Source organism: Coloeus monedula (genome assembly GCF_965178545.1).
Source record: "Coloeus monedula genome assembly, chromosome: 2".
Lineage (NCBI taxonomy): Eukaryota > Metazoa > Chordata > Aves > Passeriformes > Corvidae > Coloeus > Coloeus monedula.
The window spans coordinates 114,426,706-114,449,815 of record NC_138782.1 but is presented as its reverse complement, the minus strand read 5'-3'; the positions used below and the strand labels follow the sequence as shown (position 1 = coordinate 114,449,815).

Sequence of the window (23,110 nt, the reverse complement as noted above, 5' to 3'; positions counted from 1 at the left end):
CTACCACCATTCCATCCCAGGCTCAACTTCACTCCTTCATCCCCAGCTCCTCCACCTCCTCCCCCACAGCAGCACAGGGGGGTGCAGTCAGTTCATAATGAGTTGTCTCCTCCACTCCGTTTTCATGCTGTTCCCCTGATCCAGAACAAAATCTGGGGTTTACTGAGCCAGAGTCCACTGGGAAAAGCCAATCTCATCACCAAGTCAAAGCAGGCCAGCAGGGCAGTCACACAGAGCAGGGAATCCTGTCCTTGCAGGCAGTGTGGCAGAGAGGACACACAGGGCTGGCGTGGGAAGGGGGCTCTGCACCCCCTGAGCACCTGGGGCCATTCCTGCTTCACTGTTTGTGCATCAGTGAGCACCTCTGGTGAGTGACAGGGATCAGCATGTTCACACAGAGCTGTCAGCCACTGCTGGACAGTGGTACAGCCCATAATATATCACACAAGCACAGGGCCACAGCAGAAAGAAAGGTAAACCAAAATGGAGATAAACCTGTAGTTAATTCTGTTGTTTCAAACAGAACATGCCAGAGTATTCATGGCAGGTTTGCAGTATTGTTATTGCTCTTTTACAGCCAGCCCCTGTACCAGGTCTAAATAAATTTGTTACTGACAATAATTTAACTCAAAGAATTACCTAAATGAAATTATAATTGAACATATCTTATTTAAGTCACATTATTTTAGTTCATAGTATTTGAATGATATATTCTTAATCTCAGTGATAAGAACATTTGTATCATCTACACTGCTTGGAGAGTTGCATTAGAGATTAAACTACTTGTTTTCTATAATGAAATATCAACATTTTGCATGGGCTCCAGTTTTTATTACAGTTCCTAACTCATGCAAACCTTGAACTTCACACTTCTTTCTAAGGGAAGAATCCTTAGCAGTGTCTTTTCTAATTTGGGATTGCTGAAAATCAGAATAAGGGAGTGAATGCCCAGAAAAGTGTACTGAAATACTACAATGAGAAATGCCATATGACTTCCAGTCTTTGTGACATAAACCATTTCTAAGACCAAACATACAAAATTGATGCTGTACATCACTAAGAAGGAGAGAATAGATTTCATGGCTCTGATGTGGGCTTCCATGTTGAGGGTCTTCATGGAGTTCGTCTGCATCTTGCATTTGTGTCTCCAGAGAGAAAAGAGAAGGAAAACAGCAGAAAAGATGACTGCCATAAATGAAGCAGCATATCCAAAGCCAACAAGAAAAAAAGAAGGGAAAAAATGTTTATCCATTTTGATATTTGTTCTCCAAAAGTTTCCTTGTGCAGTGGAATTGCGGTTGTTGCAGTGAGGTTTAGCAGCAATGTCGTAGGCAAGGATGCCAATAGCCAAAGCTAAAATCCCTGACCACAAAAACAGCCACGGCACAATCCTGTCAATTTTTATTTTCAGGTAGATGAAGAACCTGTTCCTGAAATTCGCAATTTTTATACAATAAAAAACACAAAGACAGGCAGAAAACCACAAGTTGCAATGATTAAAAAAGGTTTGAAAAAATACAGCTAGTTGAAGTACGGTATGAACATAAAGGTAATTGGGATATATTATTGAAAGAAATGAATATGTCCAAGAGATGCACAAAGAGCAAAACCTGGAACATCCCAGAAGCAGCAAGATCTTCTCATTAGAGTTCAAGGCTTTCTTTTTGACCCAGGCAATGCAAAGCACACCAACAAGGAAAGCGTTTATCCACATGCCAGCAAAGGCCTCCAGGCTGATGATGGCCACAGCTGCGGCCCCGTATGAAGTGACATTGGATTGCTGTGGAGAGTGACAAGCTTCCATGCTGCGAGCTGGGGAGCAGAGCTGTGCTGGCCAAGGGGGCTGTGGCAGCAGTGCCTGAGGCAGGGCAGTGGCTGCTGTTGGTGGAGTGTCAGGGATGGCAAGAGCAGCTTTATAGAGCTGCTGCTGCTGCTGGGGGGGATTTTGGTGCTGCTGCTCTGGGGAGCAGGGCAGGTGCAGGGATGTAAATGTGCTGGGTATCGCCTTACCTGGGGCCGGTGTCACCCTTGACAATTTGAATGTTGGTTCAGGGGGGCTGTGTTGGGTGACACAAACAGCAGAGATGTTTTTGTGCAGTGGAGAGTGTTGTGCTTTTGTGCCTGACCCGTGTTTGATCAGTGTGAGGCTTCATGATCTGGGTTCTTGTGTCCCTTGCTCACCTACTATGTCCAATTTAGTTTTTGATTGCATTCATTTAACAATGTCATTTCTTTTGTTATTTTTTTACATTGACGAAGGGCAGAGCATTGCCTTGAGGGAATTTTTGATTTCCTGATATTGCCCGTTGCCTGCTTTATGCTTTGATCTCAGTTTTCTCTCTGGTTTTGCTGACTGAACGGAAAACACATTGTGGGGTTGTTCTTTCTTTGTTTCCTTGTTTTCTTGCTTTCTTGCTTCTTTCCTTTTCTCTCCATTTCTTTGTGAGTAGAATAGAAGTTATTTCTACTACAACAGGTGTGAATTTGAACTGTCTGTGCTGGGACTGTGCAGGACCACACCATGGCTGGATTTTGGGCTCAGCTCTGCATGGGGAATCTGGCCCCTTGAAAACAAAATAGTATAGTATCAGAGTCTCAGATGCTGGGTTTTCCATGCATGAAATATGTGGATCGGGTCTTTACAGGGTCTGCTTTTAGTTCAAAGCCATCCCCTCCAGCATCATTGGAGAAGGGGAAAGATTCACTGAGACTTTGTACCTACCACCCCCTGTGGAGGTTGTGTGGTCTTGGGAAAAAGAAATATTGTAGTGATTAAGATGTTACTCTGGTTTAAAGGGTTGTTTCTCTCATTTCATGAACAGGAATGAATCTTTTTGAGGGTGATAATATGAAAAATGCACACCTGGCACTGACATTGCAGTAAATTGTCCCTCTGAGCCAGAGCTGGTGAAAGAAATGAACAATTGGATTCTGTTCTGTTGATATTGGAATTATTTAATGTTTACAGGGCCTGCTGTGGATTGTTAAACTTGGACACCTGTCAGACCCCATCATCCAGCCTTTTCTTCACTCCTTTTGTGCAGCAGGACAAGAAGGAAAATAGAAGATGGAAAAGCTCATGGGTTGAGATCACGACAGGGAGATCAATTGCCTGTTACTGTCATGGAGAAAACAGACTCAAATTTTGGAAAATTAATTTAATTTATTGCTCTTTGAATATAGAGTAGGATGGTGAGAAACAAACACAAAAGTAGAACTCTTTGCCTTCTACCCTTCTTCATCACAGCCCAAAATTCACTCTTCCATTCCCAGCTTCTCCACCTCCTCCCCCACAGTGGGACAGGGGGACAGGGAATGGGGGTTGCAGTCAGTCCATAATAAGTTTTCTCTTCCACTCCTTCTGTCTCACTCTCTTCCCTGCTAGAGTGTGGATCCCATCCGCGGGCTGCAGTCCTTCAGGAACATCTGTCTCCAGTGTGGAGTCTCCATAGGCTGCAGTCCTTCAAGGCGTACCCACCCCACCCAGTGTTACAAGTGATAATATTGCAAAGAACAGAGACACAGCAGAAAGAAATGGAAACCCAAATACAAATAAACCTGGTGCTGAGTTCAGTCATTTTTCAATCAGCAAATGCCAAAGCGTTTGAGGAAGATTTCCAGTCCTGTTATTGTCCCTTTGTGTCCAGCCCAGGGACCAGGTCTAAATGAATTTGTTATTGACAATAATTTAGCTCCAAGAATTGTCTAAGTGAAACCATAGTAGCAATTTATTTAACTCATTTCAATTAATTTTAAAGAATTTGAATGAAGTTTTCCTTACTTTGATGTTGAGGAGAGAACAACTATATAATCTACACTGCCTAGAGAGTTGAATTATCTATTTTTTATAGTGAAAGATCAACATTTTTCATGGGCTCCAGATTTTACTGGAGCTCCTACCTCATGCAAACCTTGCACTTGACATGGGACAGAATCCTTATCAGTGTTTTTTTCAGCTTAGGATTGCTGAAAATCAGAATAAGAGAATGAACACCTGGAAAACCATACAGAAATACGTAAAGAAGAAACACCATAGAATTTTCCTCCTGTGATGAAGGAATCAGGGTCGAGGTCAAAAATACAAAGTTAATGCTGTATATTATAAAGAAGGAGAGAATAGATTTCATGGCTTTGATGTGGGCATCCATGCTGAGGTTGGTCCTGGAGTTTGTCTGCATGTTGCGTTTGTGTCTCCAGAGAGAAAAGAGAAGTAGAAGGGCAGAAAAGATGACTACTGTGAAAGAAGTGACAAATCCAAAGCCATAGATAAAATAAATATGGAAAAAAACATCATCCATTTTGCCACACACTTTTGAAAAATGTCCTTGCTGGGTGGAATTGCGGTTGTTACACTGTGCTTTATCAATGATGTTGTACAGAGAGCTGCCAATAGCCAATGATAAAAGCACTGACCCCAACAAGAGCCAGGGCACAATCCTGTCAATTTTTACTTTCAGGTAAACAAAGCAGCTGTTCCTGAAATTCGCAATTTTTATACAATAAAAAACACAAAGACAGGCAGAAAACCACAAGCTGGAACAATAACAAAAGTTCTGAAAAGATAAAAGAAATTTACATGTGGGTTGAACATAAAGGTAATTGGGATAAATTATTGAAAGAAAGGAATATACCCATGAGAAGCACAAATGCCAAAAACTGGAGCATCCCAGAAGCAGCAAGATCTTCTCATTAGAGTTCAGGGTTTTCTTTTTGACCCAGGCAATGCAAAGCACACCAACAAGGAAAGCGTTTATCCACATGCCAGCAAAGGCCTCCAGGCTGATGATGGCCAGAGCTGCGGCCCCGTATGAAGTGACATTGGATTGCTGTGGAGAGTGACAAGCTTCCATGCTGCGAGCTGGGGAGCAGAGCTGTGCTGGCCAAGGGGGCTGTGGCAGCAGTGCCTGAGGCAGGGCAGTGGCTGCTGTTGGTGGAGTGTCAGGGATGGCAAGAGCAGCTTTATAGAGCTGCTGCTGCTGGGGGGGATTTTGGTGCTGCTGCTCTGGGGAGCAGGGCAGGTGCAGGGATGTAAATGTGCTGGGTATCGCCTTACCTGGGGCCGGTGTCACCCTTGACAATTTGAATGTTGGTTCAGGGGGGCTGTGTTGGGTGACACAAACAGCGGAGATGTTTTTGTGCAGTGGAGAGTGTTGTGCTTTTGTGCCTGACCCGTGTTTGATCAGTGTGAGGCTTCATGATCTGGGTTCTTGTGTCCTTCGGTCACCTCCAATGACCAATTTAGTTTTGGATATGCTCACTCAAAAATATTTCTTTTGCTAATTTGTAATATTGATGAATGGCAGAGAATTTCCTTAAGAAAATTTTATTTTCCTGATACTACCTGTTCTCTGCTTTATGCTTTGATCTGAGTTTCCTCTCTGGTTTTGCTGACTGAACAGAAAACATGGTTTAGGATTGTTGGTTTTTGTTTACTTCTTTCTTTCTTCTTCTCTCCAAGTTTTTGTGAGGAGAATGGAAGTTGTTTCTATTACAACAGGTCTGAATATGAAGTGTCTGTGCTGGGACTGTGCTTGTACAGGGGCCTGAAATGAAAATGTTATTCCAGCAGGACCATGCTGTAACTGGGGTTTGGGGTCAGCCCTGTGTGAGGAATCTGGCACCTTAAAAAAATAATGGTATAAAATCAGGATCTCCAATGCTGGGCTTTCAAATCAGGAGGATATGCATCAGGTGCTTGAAACGTGTTTGCTCATGCTTCCTATCAATCCCCTCCAGCATCTCAAGAAGGACAAGATTGTATCTAACACCCCACATACATATTTCAGATTCCCTCATGTAACTCAGGTGGCACCAGACCCTGGTGTTTGTGCTTCTGGATGGACACACAGATGTACTGGGATCTGAGTCACACTGCACACAGACTGAATTTTTTCCATCAGAGCTTGATTAACGCCAAGCCTCTTCTTTTTCCACCATCTGTTTCTTTCTCCTTTTATGACATAGAGAATCCTAAATGATACATAAAGCTGATATGGTGCAGCAGCTCATCTGTGTGGAACTGCTGGCTTTGCTCCGTGCTCTCAGCCATGACAGCATTGCAGTCATGTGACAGAGATGCTCTATTACAGACAAAAAGGATTTTTCCTGATATTGGATGGTGTTTCTTACAGAGCTTCCTGAATCTTGAGTGCCTACCACATCAGAGCTCTGCAGGAGGAGGAAAGGGTTGGCCTTCTCTTGAACAAGATTTACCCTCGGAATGTCCATGTCTGGATCCAGGCAGTGCTGGGGCTCAGGGGGGTCCCTGTGAGGGGAGGTTGGGGCTGCACCATGCCGGGCACACCACGGTGTTTTCTCAAGTGTTGGTGACAGCAGGGTTTTGACCAGACCAAGACCCAGCCCCTGACCCTGTAGATGGGTCCCTGTGAATGGAGCTGTGTCTGTGCTGGACTGTGCTGTATGGGTGGAGAGCAGGAACTGCCACAGGACAGTCCCACTGAGAGGAATGCCCCTTAGACCAGAGAGATGAAGACTGGGAACTCCAGAAAGAAAAACCTGGAAACCTGCCATGTTTTCTGGAGAGCTGCACAACCTCTGCTCAAAAGAAAAATGGAACAAAAAGGTGGAAACAGTAGTGTGTTGTGTCTCTTTGATAGCCTCTTGTGGTGCCTCTCTCTTTTGTTGGTAGTGGGGTTGTGGTGGTGCTTCCCCCTTCCCATTTCAGGCCATGATCTGAGAAATGCTTGTTAGGCCTCAGCCTTCATGAGCAGCACCTGGGCCCAGCTCCTCTTGAGCTTATCACAAACACTGTGTGCTCCCAGGAGCTGCTGCTGCCTAATGAGATCCTGCATTTTTTAATAAACAGCCTCAGAAATGACATTTTTTGCCTGAATGGTGTAACATCCTGGTTCTCACACTTTCAAAGAAAGAGTGTCCAACTGAAGTGCAGCCAGGATGAAGCATTGTTATGACTAAAGCCCACTTTCTTGCAGCCCTATAAACAAAAATAAGGGTCCAAAATGAGACCCTCTGAGCTCTCCTGGACCTCAGCGGGCTGTGACCAGTGGGGCCTCTCATAGCTGGGAACTCTCACGTTTGCTGTACTTGGAGAATCCCCAAACAACAACTGATCCTGGGCCGATCCCCCCACTCCTCGAGGCTCAACCTTTGGCCTGGTGACGAGATGTAAAGGCATCCAAAGTGAGTACTTCACTGCCTTTGAGGGGAATTTTTCACAGGTACCTTGCACTGACTCTTTCTGTCTGTGTGCATACATGTGTGCATATGCTTTGGCAAATATGGGAGAAATGCTGCTCTCTTAGATGTTTAAGTACCTTAGATATCTAAGTATGTTAGGCCTGTAAGCAAGTTTAATATAAGCTAAAAGCTAAGTTAAATGCTGTTAAGTGCTATTCCTTTGCTAAATTGTTAAGTTTAAGATGTAAGTTAAGTACTTTTGAGTGCTGTTAAGGTTTCAGGCCATATTCCTTTTTATCCTTGCCCTTTCTATCATTTTGTTGCACACACATAAACACACACACACACAAACACACACACACAGATAGTCCTCGGTTCATTTCTGTTTTGATTGATGGGACTTTGTTTCCTGGTTTTTTCCCTTGGTGTGCCTTAACCATCTAGGAATTAGTAGAGTGAATCTTGCCAACAAACTTCTTCATGCTCTTGCTTATTATTAAATCTGGTTTTTACTGATATCCTTGCCAGTGATTTCTTAAGAGATCTCAAACACTCATTTGTAACAGGTCTGTAGTTGCTTCTTCTGGTTGAAGGGGAGATGTCGATGATGGGCTTTCTCTGGACATATGGGTTTAACAGGCTGCAACTCCCATTCCTGGCCCAGCAAAAGGGAACGTGTGCTCCTCACTTCTTTCATGTCTCTGTGGCTGCCAAGAGTGTTGGAGGACTGCCTTGTTTTTAGCAGTGCCCCCAGCCCTTTTTATGTCTCTGCTCAGAGGCATGCTGTCTCCAGTAGATCTTGTGCTTTAGCTCCTCCCACATCTGAGGGAGGCCTCAGATGTTTGGTCTCCACCCCTGGCAGGTATTTTCTTCCTGGGAGAACAGGAGGCCAAACAAACCCTGCCAAGAATGGATCGAAAATGCACCCTTGGCACCTGGCATGGGGTCAGACATCCCTCTGTGCCCAAGCTGGTGAGAGAAATGAACAAATCAGATTCTGCTCAGTTCATGCTGGAACTATTTCATGTTTAGAGAATGTGCTGTGGTTGGTTGAGCATGGGCACCTGCCATGCCCCCGCCTAGCTGCTCCTTTATTCTTGCTCCACAATAGGCCAGGGGTGCAATAAAAGGTGTTACTGTCATGGAGAAAACAGACTGGAGTTGAGGAAAATTAATTTAATTTATTGGCTATTGATACTAGAGTAGGGTAATTAGGAACAAACACAAAAGTAGAACTCTTTGCATTCCCCTCTTCATCTTCACAAGCCAAAATGCACTCTTCTTCTTCAGGAGAAGGAGGTGGCTTCTACACCTCCTCCCCCACAGTGGGACAGGGGGACAGGGAATGAGGGTTGCAGTCAGTCCATAGTAAGTTTTCCACTCCTTCTTTCTCACTCTCTTCCCTGCTAGAGTGTGGATCGCATCCGCGGGCTGCAGTCCTTCAGGAACATCTGTCTCCAGCGTGGAGTCTCCATAGGCTGCAGTCCTTCAAGGCGTACCCACCCCACCCAGTGTTACAAGTGATAATATTGCAAAGAACAGAGACACAGCAGAAAGAAATGGAAACCCAAATACAAATAAACCTGGTGCTGAGTTCAGTCATTTTTCAATCAGCAAATGCCAAAGCGTTTGAGGAAGATTTCCAGTCCTGTTATTGTCCCTTTGTGTCCAGCCCAGGGACCAGGTCTAAATGAATTTGTTATTGACAACAATTGAAGTCAAAGAATTACCTAAATGAAATGCTAACAATAATCTAAGTCATACTAATTTGGTTTAAAGAATTTGAATGATTTATTCTTGACTTCAGTGGTAAAGAGAGAACATCTGTATCATCTACACTACCTGGTAATCTGCATTAGAGATAAATTGAATTGTGCCTTATAATGAAATATCAAAATTTTGTGTGGGCTCCATTATTTCAGTTCCTACCTCATGCAAACCTTGCACTTGACACAGGATAGAATCCTTATCAGTGTATTTTTCAGCTTAGGATTGCTGAAAATCAGAATAAGGGAATGAAAACCTGGAAAAGCCTGCAGAAATGGAAAAATAAGAAAAGCCACATGATTTTCTTTCTTCCTTGCATAAAGCAGTGTCAAAATAAAGAACATAAAGTTAATGCTGTACATCACTAAGAAGGAGAGAATTGATTTCATGGCTTTGATGTGGGCATCCACACTGAGGTTGTTCCTGGAGTTTGTCTGCATCTTACGTTTGTGTCTCCAGAGAGAAAAGAGAAGGAAAAGAGCAGTAAAGATGACTGCTGTGAACGAAGTGGAAAATACAAATCCTATGACAAAAAAAATAGGCCGTAAATGTTCATCCACTCTGATAATGTGTTTCAAATAATATCCTTGACTGCTGTAATTGTGGCTGTTACACTGTGTTTCATTAGAGATGTGGTACACAAGAATGCTGAAAATAAAGGCTAAAAGCACAGATCCCAACATGAGCCGTGGTACAATCTTGTCAATATTTACTTTCATGTAGTTGAAGAACCTGTTCCTGAAATTGACAATTTTTATGCAATAAAAAACACAAAGACAGGCACAAACCCATATGTTTGAACAATCAAAAAAGCTTTGAATACCTGCAAGTGATTCAAGTAGGAGAGGAACACAGAAGCGATATGGATGTATTATTAAGAGAAAGGAATATACCCATGAGATGCCTAAATAGAAAAATCTGCAGCATCCCAGAAGCAGCAAGATCTTCTCATTAGAGTTCAGGGTTTTCTTTTTGACCCAGGCAATGCAAAGCACACCAACAAGGAAAGCGTTTATCCACATGCCAGCAAAGGCCTCCAGGCTGATGATGGCCAGAGTTGCGGCCCCGTATGAAGTGACATTGGATTGCTGTGGAGAGTGACAAGCTTCCATGCTGCGAGCTGGGGAGCAGAGCTGTGCTGGCCAAGGGGGCTGTGGCAGCAGTGCCTGAGGCAGGGCAGTGGCTGCTGTTGGTGGAGTGTCAGGGATGGCAAGAGCAGCTTTATAGAGCTGCTGCTGCTGGGGGGGATTTTGGTGCTGCTGCTCTGGGGAGCAGGGCAGGTGCAGGGATGTAAATGTGCTGGGTATCGCCTTACCTGGGGCCGGTGTCACCCTTGACAATTTGAATGTTGGTTCAGGGGGGCTGTGTTGGGTGACACAAACAGCGGAGATGTTTTTGTGCAGTGGAGAGTGTTGTGATTTTGTGCCTGACCCGTGTTTGATCAGTGTCAGGCTTCATGATCTGGGTTCTTGTGTCCCTTGCTCACCTACTATGTCCAATTTAGTTTTTGATTGCATTCATTTAACAATGTCATTTCTTTTGTTATTTTTTTAAATTGACGAAGGGCAGACCATTGCCTTGAGGGAATTTTTGATTTCCTGATATTGCCCGTTGCCTGCTTTATGCTTTGATGTGAGTTTCCTCTCTGGTTTTGCTGACTGAACAGAAAAAACTCTGTAGATTTGGGTGGTTTCTTTTCTTTTTAATTTTTTTTTCTCCTTTGTTTCTTCTTCTCTCCATATGTTTGCGAGAAGATGGAAGTTATTTCTATTACAAAAGTTTGAAGATGAACTGTCTGTGCTGGGTCTGTTCTTGTACCGAGGCATTAAATGAATAATTGTTGTCGTTTAGGAATGGTCCTCCCCAGTCCTGACCCCCCACTGCAATTCTCCAAACCACACTGCTGCTCTCTTTCACTCCCCTTTTTCCCGTGTTCCTTCTCCCCTGTGCCAGAATTCGAGGAACAAAAGGCAAAGATCATGGGTTGAGAGAAGAACAATTTGCTGGAAACAGCAATGAGCTAAGAAAATGAACAGTAACAGCAACAATACTGATGTCAGAGGGTATAAGAAAAGAAATTATTCACATGGTAGTAACTCCCCAATAACAGACAATATCAGAAGGAACCCCTTCTCCCGAGAAGAGAGTCCCTTTCCCTTGCCTCCATCAGTGGTGTGAGATGGTATGGAATAATCCCTGAGTAGGGGCAATGCCCTCTCCTGGCTACTGCAAAAATTAACCCTGTCCTGTCTGGAACCAGCACAAAGTATTACAATAGCAGGACCACACTGTGTGTGTGGCTTGGACTCAGCTCTGTGTGGAGAATCTGGTACCTTAAAAAAACATAGAAGTGTATATAAATCAGAGTCTCCAATGCTGGGTTTTCAAATCAAGAAGGTTTGATGGATCAGGTGCTTGAAAGACAGGAGTCTGGTTTTTGTTCAATTCCATCCCCTCTGGCACCACTCAGGAAGGGGAAGGATTCTCCAGGACTTTGTATCTACCAGCTTATGTGGATTTTTTGGATGCCCTTGTGTAACTCAAAATGTGTCAGACCTCTGATTTTATGCATATGGAGGGACACACAGCAGTATTGGGATCTGAGAGACATCACACACAGACTGCAAACCTTCCATCTGAGCTTGGTTTAGGCTGAACATCTTCCCTCTCCAGAATCCTTGTCTTCCTTCTTTATCATAGGAAATCCCAGATGATTAGCCTTAGTGAGCTAACTATTTAGGCTATTAGTTGCCCAATTTCTTCTGAGCAAATCCATTCCATCCATAACTGAACTTCAGTGCCCAGAAGGCCACAGTTGTTTCAGGATACAGTCCTGGAAAACAAAATGAAATCTCCTCAGGGCAGGTATTATGAACTTGTTATGGAGATATTAATTCAACTCCAAACCCTTCTTAGCTACAGAAGGCGGATTGGCGTGTTATAAAGTGGCATTAATTATTTGCTTGCTTGCTTCTGGGCAGTTGCTGTTTAAGGAGAGTTGGATAGGGTGGTGAGGCAGCCTGATAGAATGTGTGGTCTTTGGAAAAAGAGATATTGCTGTGGTTGAGAGGTTGCTCTGGCCTAAATGGTTGTATCTCCCAATTCAGAAGCAGGAAGGAAGATTTTGTAGGTTTACAAGAAATGCACACCTGGCACTGGGCATGAGGTAAAACGACCCCCTGAGCTGGTAAAATAAATGACCAGTTCAGTTTCTGCTCTGTTCATGTTGGTGTGAAGACTTTCCTGTCTCACCACCCAGAAGGCCCTCTGACAGTCAAGCCCCACCGCCAGAGACTGTCACTGCTGGGACCAAAACCCCTTCACAGTGGGCGGCTGCCCCACTCCACTCCCTACAGACACCACACTCACAGAGCCAGACCAGGTTTCCTCACCAGCTCAGCACTGGGTTTCCCACAGTAGAATCTCAGGCCTCTGGATCTTTAAGCAGTTTAATCATGGCACAGTAACCATGGAACATGGAACAGAAGCAGCTCAAGCTGGGTGCCTCTGAGGAGGTAACCCAAACACTTGAATCCCTGGGATTTTGTGTCCTTCCAGTCTATGCCCATGATGGTTGGATTGTCTAAGTGTCCAGTCACCTGTGGATGGTGCCACAGGTCCCCGTTCCCTTTGTTATGCAAGGGTTGGCACCATGCTTGGGACTCCCAGCACTTCCCCACAACCTGCAGCTCACATTGCAGCTGCTCACTGAGCTGTCTGCACTGAATGTATTCCTCCACACTGGAACTATCTCACATTTTCAGGCCCTGTCATGGTGAGTTGACCTTGGGCAGCTCTCAGAGCCTCACTCAGTCACTCCTTCACTCTCACTCTGAAGCAGGGCAGGGGTGGAAAATAAGATGGAATTGCTCATGAGTCGAGATAAGGACAGGGAAATCACTCACCAATTATGCTCACAGAAAAAACAGATTCGACACGGGGAAAATCAGTTTAATGTATTGCCTATTGAAAACAGAGTAGGATGATGTAGAACATGCACAAAACTAGAATATCTTATCTTCACCCCCAATAATCCCAGGCTCAATTTAACTCATTCTGAGATTCTCTACCACCGACTCTCCCTCAGCAGTGCAGGAGAACAGGGAATGGGGGTTGCAGTCAGTTCATAACAAGTTGTCTCCTCCACTCCAGCATGGCTCCCTTCCATGGCCTGCAGTCCTTCAGGGCTTCTCTCTTCCCAGAGGAGCCACAACAGTCGCTGATGAGATGAGCAGTGTCCTGTGTTAGGTCCCTTGGAGTACCTGGAACTGGCTTTTCCCAGCATGGGACGGCCTTGACCTTACCCCACTGAGACCCCACAGACTTCCAGCTGCAGGACCTGGCCCAGGCACCCCGTACATCTGCTTTTGGGTCATTGTGAGATGAAATTGTGACTTTATTCCATGCTGCACCTTGCACAAAACCCACGCTCCTGGGGGTTTTACTGAGCCAGAGTCCACTGGGAAAAGCCAATCTCATCACCAAGTCAAAGCAGGCCAGCAGGGCAGTCACACAGAGCAGGGAATCCTGTCCTTGCAGGCAGTGTGGCAGAGAGGACACACAGGGCTGGCGTGGGAAGGGGGCTCTGCACCCCCTGAGCACCTGGGGCCATTCCTGCTTCACTGTTTGTGCATCAGTGAGCACCTCTGGTGAGTGACAGGGATCAGCATGTTCACACAGAGCTGTCAGCCACTGCTGGACAGTGGTACAGCCCATAATATATCATACAAGCACAGGGCCACAGCAGAAAGAAAGGTAAACCAAAAGAGAGATAAACCTGTAGTTTCATTCAGTCATTTCAATCAGTGAAAATCAAAACGTTTGAGACAGGTTTGCCTATTGATGGTTACAGTATAACCTGTGGAGTATGGTTATTGATCTTTTGCAGTCAGCCCGTGTACCAGATCTCAATAAATCTGTCACTGACAATAAATCACCTCAAAGAATCATCAAAACTAGAACAACAATAAGAATAATTTATTCAAATCACAATAACTTATTTCCAAGAATTTGAGTGAAGTTTCTTAACTTAGAATTTGAGGGAAGTTTCTTAGATAGTGAAGAGTGAACACCTTTATCATGTACTCTGGATGAAGAGTTGTATTAGAGATTACATTTCTTGTTTTCTGTAGTGAAAGTTCAACATTCTGCATGGGCTCCAGCTTTTATTCCAGTTCCTACTTCATGCAAACCTTGCACTTCACACATGGCAAATCCTTAACAGTGTCTTTTCCAGCTTGGGATTGCTGAGAATAAGAATAATGGAATGAAGACCCGGAAAAGCAAACAGAAATACATAAATAATAAAGAACTTGGGATTTCCCTTCTTTCTTGAATTAATCATTGCAGCAATAAAAAATATGAAGTTGATGCTGTACATTATGAAGAAGGAGAGAATAGATTTCATGGCTTTGATGTGGGCATCCACGCTGAGGCTGTTCATGGAGTTTGTCTGCATCTTGCATTTGTGTCTCCAGAGAGAAAAGAGAAGGAGAAGGGCAGAAGAAATGACTGTTGTGAATGAAATGACAAATCCCAGGACAGTGACAAAATAAAGAGGGAAAAAATGTTCATCTATCTTCATATTCACTTTCCATAAATTTTGTGGACCAGTGGAATTGTTACATTGGGCTTTATCAGAAATATCATAGACAAAGATTCCGATAACCAAGGAGAAAATCTCTGACCCCAACAAGAGCCAGGGCACAATCCTGTCAATTTTTACTTTCAGGTAGATGAAGAACCTGTTCCTGAAATTCGCAATTTTTATGCAGTAAAAACCACAAAGACAGGCAGAAACCCACAAGTCGGAATAATTAAAAAAACTTCGAAAAGATACAAGTAGTTGCTGTGTGGGCTGAACATAAAGGTAATTGGGATAAATTATTGAAAGGAAGTAATATACCCATGAGAAGCTCAAGGAGCAAAACCTGGAACATCCCAGAAGCAGCAAGATCTTCTCATTAGAGTTCAGGGTTTTCTTTTTGACCCAGGCAATGCAAAGCACACCAACAAGGAAAGCATTTATCCACATGCCAGCAAAGGCCTCCAGGCTGATGATGGCCAGAGTTGCGGCCCCGTATGAAGTGACATTGGATTGCTGTGGAGAGTGACAAGCTTCCATGCTGCGAGCTGGGGAGCAGAGCTGTGCTGGCCAAGGGGGCTGTGGCAGCAGTGCCTGAGGCAGGGCAGTGGCTGCTGTTGGTGGAGTGTCAGGGATGGCAAGAGCAGCTTTATAGAGCTGCTGCTGCTGGGGGGGATTTTGGTGCTGCTGCTCTGGGGAGCAGGGCAGGTGCAGGGATGTAAATGTGCTGGGTATCGCCTTACCTGGGGCCGGTGTCACCCTTGACAATTTGAATGTTGGTTCAGGGGGGCTGTGTTGGGTGACACAAACAGCAGAGATGTTTTTGTGCAGTGGAGAGTGTTGTGATTTTGTGCCTGACCCCTGTTTGATCAGTGTCAGGCTTCAGGACCTGGGTTCTTGTGTCCCTTGCTCACCTACTATGTCCAATTTAGTTTTTGATTGCATTCATTTAACAATGTCATTTCTTTTGTTATTTTTTTACATTGACGAAGGGCAGACCATTGCCTTGAGGGAATTTTTGATTTCCTGATATTGCCCGTTGCCTGCTTTATGCTTTGATCTCTGTTTTCTCTCTGGTTTTGCTAACTGAATGGAAAACACATTGTGGGGTTGTTCTTTCTTTGTTTCCTTGTTTTCTTGCTTGCTTGCTTCTTTCCTTTTCTCTCCATTTCTTTGTGAGTAGAATAGAAGTTATTTCTACTACAACAGGTGTGAATTTGAACTGTCTGTGCTGGGACTGTGCAGGACCACACCATGGCTGGATTTTGGGCTCAGCTCTGCATGGGGAATCTGGCCCCTTGAAAACAAAATAGTATAGTATCAGAGTCTCAGATGCTGGGTTTTCCATGCATGAAATATGTGGATCGGGTCTTTACAGGGTCTGCTTTTAGTTCAAAGCCATCCCCTCCAGCATCATTGGAGAAGGGGAAAGATTCACTGAGACTTTGTACCTACCACCCCCTGTGGAGGTTGTGTGGTCTTGGGAAAAAGAAATATTGTAGTGATTAAGATGTTACTCTGGTTTAAAGGGTTGTTTCTCTCATTTCATGAACAGGAATGAATCTTTTTGAGGGTGATAATATGAAAAATGCACACCTGGCACTGACATTGCAGTAAATTGTCCCTCTGAGCCAGAGCTGGTGAAAGAAATGAACAATTGGATTCTGTTCTGTTGATATTGGAATTATTTAATGTTTACAGGGCCTGCTGTGGATTGTTAAACTTGGACACCTGTCAGACCCCATCATCCAGCCTTTTCTTCACTCCTTTTGTGCAGCAGGACAAGAAGGAAAATAGAAGATGGAAAAGCTCATGGGTTGAGATCACGACAGGGAGATCAATTGCCTGTTACTGTCATGGAGAAAACAGACTCAAATTTTGGAAAATTAATTTAATTTATTGCTCTTTGAATATAGAGTAGGATGGTGAGAAACAAGCACAAAAGTAGAACTCTTTGCCTTCTACCCTTCTTCATCACAGCCCAAAATTCACTCTTCCATTCCCAGCTTCTCCACCTCCTCCCCCACAGTGGGACAGGGGGACAGGGAATGGGGGTTGCAGTCAGTCCATAATAAGTTTTCTCTTCCACTCCTTCTTTCTCACTCTCTTCCCTGCTAGAGTGTGGATCCCATCCGTGGGCTGCAGTCCTTCAGGAACATCTGTCTCCAGCGTGGAGTCTCCATAGGCTGCAGTCCTTCAAGGCGTACCCACCCCACCCAGTGTTACAAGTGATAATATTGCAAAGAACAGAGACACAGCAGAAAGAAATGGAAACCCAAATACAAATAAACCTGGTGCTGAGTTCAGTCATTTTTCAATCAGCAAATGCCAAAGCGTTTGAGGAAGATTTCCAGTCCTGTTATTGTCCCTTTGTGTCCAGCCCAGGGACCAGGTCTAAATGAATTTGTTATTGACAACAATTGAAGTCAAAGAATTACCTAAATGAAATGCTAACAATAATCTAAGTCATACTAATTTGGTTTAAAGAATTTGAATGATTTATTCTTGACTTCAGTGGTAAAGAGAGAACATCTGTATCATCTACACTACCTGGTGATCTGCATTAGAGATAAATTGAATTGTGCCTTATAATGAAATATCAAAATTTTGTGTGGGCTCCATTATTTCAGTTCCTACCTCATGCAAACCTTGCACTTGACACAGGATAGAATCCTTATCAGTGTATTTTTCAGCTTAGGATTGCTGAAAATCAGAATAAGGGAATGAAAACCTGGAAAAGCCTGCAGAAATGGAAAAATAAGAAAAGCCACATGATTTTCTTTCTTCCTTGCATAAAGCAGTGTCAAAATAAAGAACATAAAGTTAATGCTGTACATCACTAAGAAGGAGAGAATTGATTTCATGGCTTTGATGTGGGCATCCACACTGAGGTTGTTCCTGGAGTTTGTCTGCATCTTACGTTTGTGTCTCCAGAGGGAAAAGAGAAGGAAAAGAGCAGTAAAGATGACTGCTGTGAACGAAGTGGAAAATACAAATCCTATGACAAAAAAAATAGGCCATAAATGTTCATCCACTCTGATAATGTGTTTCAAATAATATCCTTGACTGCTGTAATTGTGGCTGTTACACTGTGTTTCATTAGAGATGTGGTACACAAGAATGCTGAAAATAAAGGCTAAAAGCACAGATCCCAACATGAGCCGTGGTACAATCTTGTCAATATTTACTTTCATGTAGTTGAAGAACCTGTTCCTGAAATTGACAATTTTTATGCAATAAAAAACACAAAGACAGGCACAAACCCATATGTTTGAACAATCAAAAAAGCTTTGAATACCTGCAAGTGATTCAAGTAGGAGAGGAACACAGAAGCGATATGGATGTATTATTAAGAGAAAGGAATATACCCATGAGATGCCTAAATAGAAAAATCTGCAGCATCCCAGAAGCAGCAAGATCTTCTCATTAGAGTTCAGGGTTTTCTTTTTGACCCAGGCAATGCAAAGCACACCAACAAGGAAAGCGTTTATCCACATGCCAGCAAAGGCCTCCAGGCTGATGATGGCCAGAGTTGCGGCCCCGTATGAAGTGACATTGGATTGCTGTGGAGAGTGACAAGCTTCCATGCTGCGAGCTGGGGAGCAGAGCTGTGCTGGCCAAGGGGGCTGTGGCAGCAGTGCCTGAGGCAGGGCAGTGGCTGCTGTTGGTGGAGTGTCAGGGATGGCAAGAGCAGCTTTATAGAGCTGCTGCTGCTGGGGGGGATTTTGGTGCTGCTGCTCTGGGGAGCAGGGCAGGTGCAGGGATGTAAATGTGCTGGGTATCGCCTTACCTGGGGCCGGTGTCACCCTTGACAATTTGAATGTTGGTTCAGGGGGGCTGTGTTGGGTGACACAAACAGCGGAGATGTTTTTGTGCAGTGGAGAGTGTTGTGATTTTGTGCCTGACCCGTGTTTGATCAGTGTCAGGCTTCATGATCTGGGTTCTTGTGTCCCTTGCTCACCTACTATGTCCAATTTAGTTTTTGATTGCATTCATTTAACAATGTCATTTCTTTTGTTATTTTTTTAAATTGACGAAGGGCAGAGCATTGCCTTGAGGGAATTTTTGATTTCCTGATATTGCCCGTTGCCTGCTTTATGCTTTGATGTGAGTTTCCTCTCTGGTTTTGCTGACTGAACAGAAAAAACTCTGTAGATTTGGGTGGTTTCTTTTCTTTTTAATTTTTTTTTCTCCTTTGTTTCTTCTTCTCTCCATATGTTTGTGAGAAGATGGAAGTTATTTCTATTACAAAAGTTTGAAGATGAACTGTCTGTGCTGGGTCTGTTCTTGTACCGAGGCATTAAATGAATAATTGTTGTCGTTTAGGAATGGTCCTCCCCAGTCCTGACCCCCCACTGCAATTCTCCAAACCACACTGCTGCTCTCTTTCACTCCCCTTTTTCCCGTGTTCCTTCTCCCCTGTGCCAGAATTCGAGGAACAAAAGGCAAAGATCATGGGTTGAGAGAAGAACAATTTGCTGGAAACAGCAATGAGCTAAGAAAATGAACAGTAACAGCAACAATACTGATGTCAGAGGGTATAAGAAAAGAAATTATTCACATGGTAGTAACTCCCCAATAACAGACAATATCAGAAGGAACCCCTTCTCCCGAGAAGAGAGTCCCTTTCCCTTGCCTCCATCAGTGGTGTGAGATGGTATGGAATAATCCCTGAGTAGGGGCAATGCCCTCTCCTGGCTACTGCAAAAATTAACCCTGTCCTGTCTGGAACCAGCACAAAGTATTACAATAGCAGGACCACACTGTGTGTGTGTGGCTTGGACTCAGCTCTGTGTGGAGAATCTGGTACCTTAAAAAAACATAGAAGTGTATATAAATCAGAGTCTCCAATGCTGGGTTTTCAAATCAAGAAGGTTTGATGGATCAGGTGCTTGAAAGACAGGAGTCTGGTTTTTGTTCAATTCCATCCCCTCTGGCACCACTCAGGAAGGGGAAGGATTCTCCAGGACTTTGTATCTACCAGCTTATGTGGATTTTTTGGATGCCCTTGTGTAACTCAAAATGTGTCAGACCTCTGATTTTATGCATATGGAGGGACACACAGCAGTATTGGGATCTGAGAGACATCACACACAGACTGCAAACCTTCCATCTGAGCTTGGTTTAGGCTGAACATCTTCCCTCTCCAGAATCCTTGTCTTCCTTCTTTATTATAGGAAATCCCAGATGATTAGCCTTAGTGAGCTAATTATTTAGGCTATTAGTTGCCCAATTTCTTCTGAGCAAATCCATTCCATCCATAACTGAACTTCAGTGCCCAGAAGGCCACAGTTGTTTCAGGATGCAGTCCTGGAAAACAAAATGAAATCTCCTCAGGGCAGGTATTATGAACTTGTTATGGAGATATTAATTCAACTCCAAACCCTTCTTAGCTACAGAAGGCGGATTGGCATGTTATAAAGTGGCATTAATTATTTGCTTGCTTGCTTCTGGGCAGTTGCTGTTTAAGGAGAGTTGGATAGGGTGGTGAGGCAGCCTGATAGAATGTGTGGTCTTTGGAAAAAGAGATATTGCTGTGGTTGAGAGGTTGCTCTGGCCTAAATGGTTGTATCTCCCAATTCAGAAGCAGGAAGGAAGATTTTGTAGGTTTACAAGAAATGCACACCTGGCACTGGGCATGAGGTAAAACGACCCCCTGAGCTGGTAAAATAAATGACCAGTTCAGTTTCTGCTCTGTTCATGTTGGTGTGAAGACTTTCCTGTCTCACCACCCAGAAGGCCCTCTGACAGTCAAGCCCCACCGCCAGAGACTGTCACTGCTGGGACCAAAACCCCTTCACAGTGGGCGGCTGCCCCACTCCACTCCCTACAGACACCACACTCACAGAGCCAGACCAGGTTTCCTCACCAGCTCAGCACTGGGTTTCCCACAGTAGAATCTCAGGCCTCTGGATCTTTAAGCAGTTTAATCATGGCACAGTAACCATGGAACATGGAACAGAAGCAGCTCAAGCTGGGTGCCTCTGAGGAGGTAACCCAAACACTTGAATCCCTGGGATTTTGTGTCCTTCCAGTCTATGCCCATGATGGTTGGATTGTCTAAGTGTCCAGTCACCTGTGGATGGTGCCACAGGTCCCCGTTCCCTTTGTTATGCAAGGGTTGGCACCATGCTTGGGACTCCCAGCACTTCCCCACAACCTGCAGCTCACATTGCAGCTGCTCACTGAGCTGTCTGCACTGAATGTATTCCTCCACACTGGAACTATCTCACATTTTCAGGCCCTGTCATGGTGAGTTGACCTTGGGCAGCTCTCAGAGCCTCACTCAGTCACTCCTTCACTCTCACTCTGAAGCAGGGCAGAGGTGGAAAATAAGATGGAATTGCTCATGAGTCGAGATAAGGACAGGGAAATCACTCACCAATTATGCTCACAGAAAAAACAGATTCGACACGGGGAAAATCAGTTTAATGTATTGCCTATTGAAAACAGAGTAGGATGATGTAGAACATGCACAAAACTAGAATATCTTATCTTCACCCCCAATAATCCCAGGCTCAATTTAACTCATTCTGAGATTCTCTACCACCGACTCTCCCTCAGCAGTGCAGGAGAACAGGGAATGGGGGTTGCAGTCAGTTCATAACAAGTTGTCTCCTCCACTCCAGCATGGCTCCCTTCCATGGCCTGCAGTCCTTCAGGGCTTCTCTCTTCCCAGAGGAGCCACAACAGTCGCTGATGAGATGAGCAGTGTCCTGTGTTAGGTCCCTTGGAGTACCTGGAACTGGCTTTTCCCAGCATGGGACGGCCTTGACCTTACCCCACTGAGACCCCACAGACTTCCAGCTGCAGGACCTGGCCCAGGCACCCCGTACATCTGCTTTTGGGTCATTGTGAGATGAAATTGTGACTTTATTCCATGCTGCACCTTGCACAAAACCCACGCTCCTGGGGGTTTTACTGAGCCAGAGTCCACTGGGAAAAGCCAATCTCATCACCAAGTCAAAGCAGGCCAGCAGGGCAGTCACACAGAGCAGGGAATCCTGTCCTTGCAGGCAGTGTGGCAGAGAGGACACACAGGGCTGGCGTGGGAAGGGGGCTCTGCACCCCCTGAGCACCTGGGGCCATTCCTGCTTCACTGTTTGTGCATCAGTGAGCACCTCTGGTGAGTGACAGGGATCAGCATGTTCACACAGAGCTGTCAGCCACTGCTGGACAGTGGTACAGCCCATAATATATCACACAAGCACAGGGCCACAGCAGAAAGAAAGGTAAACCAAAAGAGAGATAAACCTGTAGTTTCATTCAGTCATTTCAATCAGTGAAAATCAAAACGTTTGAGACAGGTTTGCCTATTGATGGTTACAGTATAACCTGTGGAGTATGGTTATTGATCTTTTGCAATCAGCCCGTGTACCAGATCTCAATAAATCTGTCACTGACAATAAATCACCTCAAAGAATCATCAAAACTAGAACAACAATAAGAATAATTTATTCAAATCACAATAATTTATTTCCAAGAATTTGAGTGAAGTTTCTTAACTTAGAATTTGAGGGAAGTTTCTTAGATAGTGAAGAGTGAACACCTTTATCATGTACTCTGGATGAAGAGTTGTATTAGAGATTACATTTCTTGTTTTCTGTAGTGAAAGTTCAACATTCTGCATGGGCTCCAGCTTTTATTCCAGTTCCTACTTCATGCAAACCTTGCACTTCACACATGGCAAATCCTTAACAGTGTCTTTTCCAGCTTGGGATTGCTGAGAATAAGAATAATGGAATGAAGACCCGGAAAAGCAAACAGAAATACATAAATAATAAAGAACTTGGGATTGCCCTCCTTTCTTGAATTAATCATTGCAGCAATAAAAAATATGAAGTTGATGCTGTACATTATGAAGAAGGAGAGAATAGATTTCATGGCTTTGATGTGGGCATCCACGCTGAGGCTGTTCATGGAGTTTGTCTGCATCTTGCATTTGTGTCTCCAGAGAGAAAAGAGAAGGAGAAGGGCAGAAGAAATGACTGTTGTGAATGAAATGACAAATCCCAGGACAGTGACAAAATAAAGAGGGAAAAAATGTTCATCTATCTTCATATTCACTTTCCATAAATTTTGTGGACCAGTGGAATTGTTACATTGGGCTTTATCAGAAATATCATAGACAAAGATTCCGATAACCAAGGAGAAAATCTCTGACCCCAACAAGAGCCAGGGCACAATCCTGTCAATTTTTACTTTCAGGTAGATGAAGAACCTGTTCCTGAAATTCACAATTTTTATGCAGTAAAAACCACAAAGACAGGCAGAAACCCACAAGTCGGAATAATTAAAAAAACTTCGAAAAGATACAAGTAGTTGCTGTGTGGGCTGAACATAAAGGTAATTGGGATAAATTATTGAAAGAAATGAATATGTCCAAGAGATGCACAAATTCCAAAACCTGGAGCATCCCAGAAGGAGCAAGATCTTCTCATTAGAGTTCAGGGTTTTCTTTTTGACCCAGGCAATGCAAAGCACACCAACAAGGAAAGCGTTTATCCACATGCCAGCAAAGGCCTCCAGGCTGATGATGGCCACAGCTGCGGCCCCGTATGAAGTGACATTGGATTGCTGTGGAGAGTGACAAGCTTCCAT

The 23,110-nt window shown here is 44.1% G+C and overlaps 6 protein-coding genes across 6 annotated transcripts; all 6 read right to left on the bottom strand.

Annotated features, from left to right (window-relative positions):
* Positions 1–841: 841 nt before the first annotated feature.
* On the bottom strand, positions 842–1,804 carry LOC309585765 (taste receptor type 2 member 2-like; the record flags this gene model as incomplete). The annotated part of the gene is made up of 1 exon (XM_082302309.1): positions 842–1,804. The coding sequence occupies one exon, from the start codon at positions 1,802–1,804 to the stop codon at positions 842–844; it is 963 nt and encodes a 320-aa protein (XP_082158435.1).
* A 2,092-nt stretch (positions 1,805–3,896) lies between these two features.
* On the bottom strand, positions 3,897–4,850 carry LOC309570390 (taste receptor type 2 member 2-like; the record flags this gene model as incomplete). Its single annotated transcript, XM_082277151.1, has 1 exon — positions 3,897–4,850. The coding sequence occupies one exon, from the start codon at positions 4,848–4,850 to the stop codon at positions 3,897–3,899; it is 954 nt and encodes a 317-aa protein (XP_082133277.1).
* A 4,233-nt stretch (positions 4,851–9,083) lies between these two features.
* On the bottom strand, positions 9,084–10,037 carry LOC309585891 (taste receptor type 2 member 2-like; the record flags this gene model as incomplete). The annotated part of the gene is made up of 1 exon (XM_082302339.1): positions 9,084–10,037. One exon carries the CDS (start codon positions 10,035–10,037, stop codon positions 9,084–9,086), a length of 954 nt encoding a protein of 317 aa, XP_082158465.1.
* A 4,088-nt stretch (positions 10,038–14,125) lies between these two features.
* On the bottom strand, positions 14,126–15,049 carry LOC309585892 (taste receptor type 2 member 2-like; the record flags this gene model as incomplete). Its single annotated transcript, XM_082302340.1, has 1 exon — positions 14,126–15,049. The coding sequence occupies one exon, from the start codon at positions 15,047–15,049 to the stop codon at positions 14,126–14,128; it is 924 nt and encodes a 307-aa protein (XP_082158466.1).
* A 2,093-nt stretch (positions 15,050–17,142) lies between these two features.
* LOC309584325 (taste receptor type 2 member 2-like) lies at positions 17,143–18,096 on the bottom strand (the record flags this gene model as incomplete). Its single annotated transcript, XM_082300288.1, has 1 exon — positions 17,143–18,096. One exon carries the CDS (start codon positions 18,094–18,096, stop codon positions 17,143–17,145), a length of 954 nt encoding a protein of 317 aa, XP_082156414.1.
* Positions 18,097–22,186: 4,090 nt separating this feature from the next.
* Positions 22,187–23,110, bottom strand: LOC309584336 (taste receptor type 2 member 2-like; the record flags this gene model as incomplete). The annotated part of the gene is made up of 1 exon (XM_082300300.1): positions 22,187–23,110. One exon carries the CDS (start codon positions 23,108–23,110, stop codon positions 22,187–22,189), a length of 924 nt encoding a protein of 307 aa, XP_082156426.1.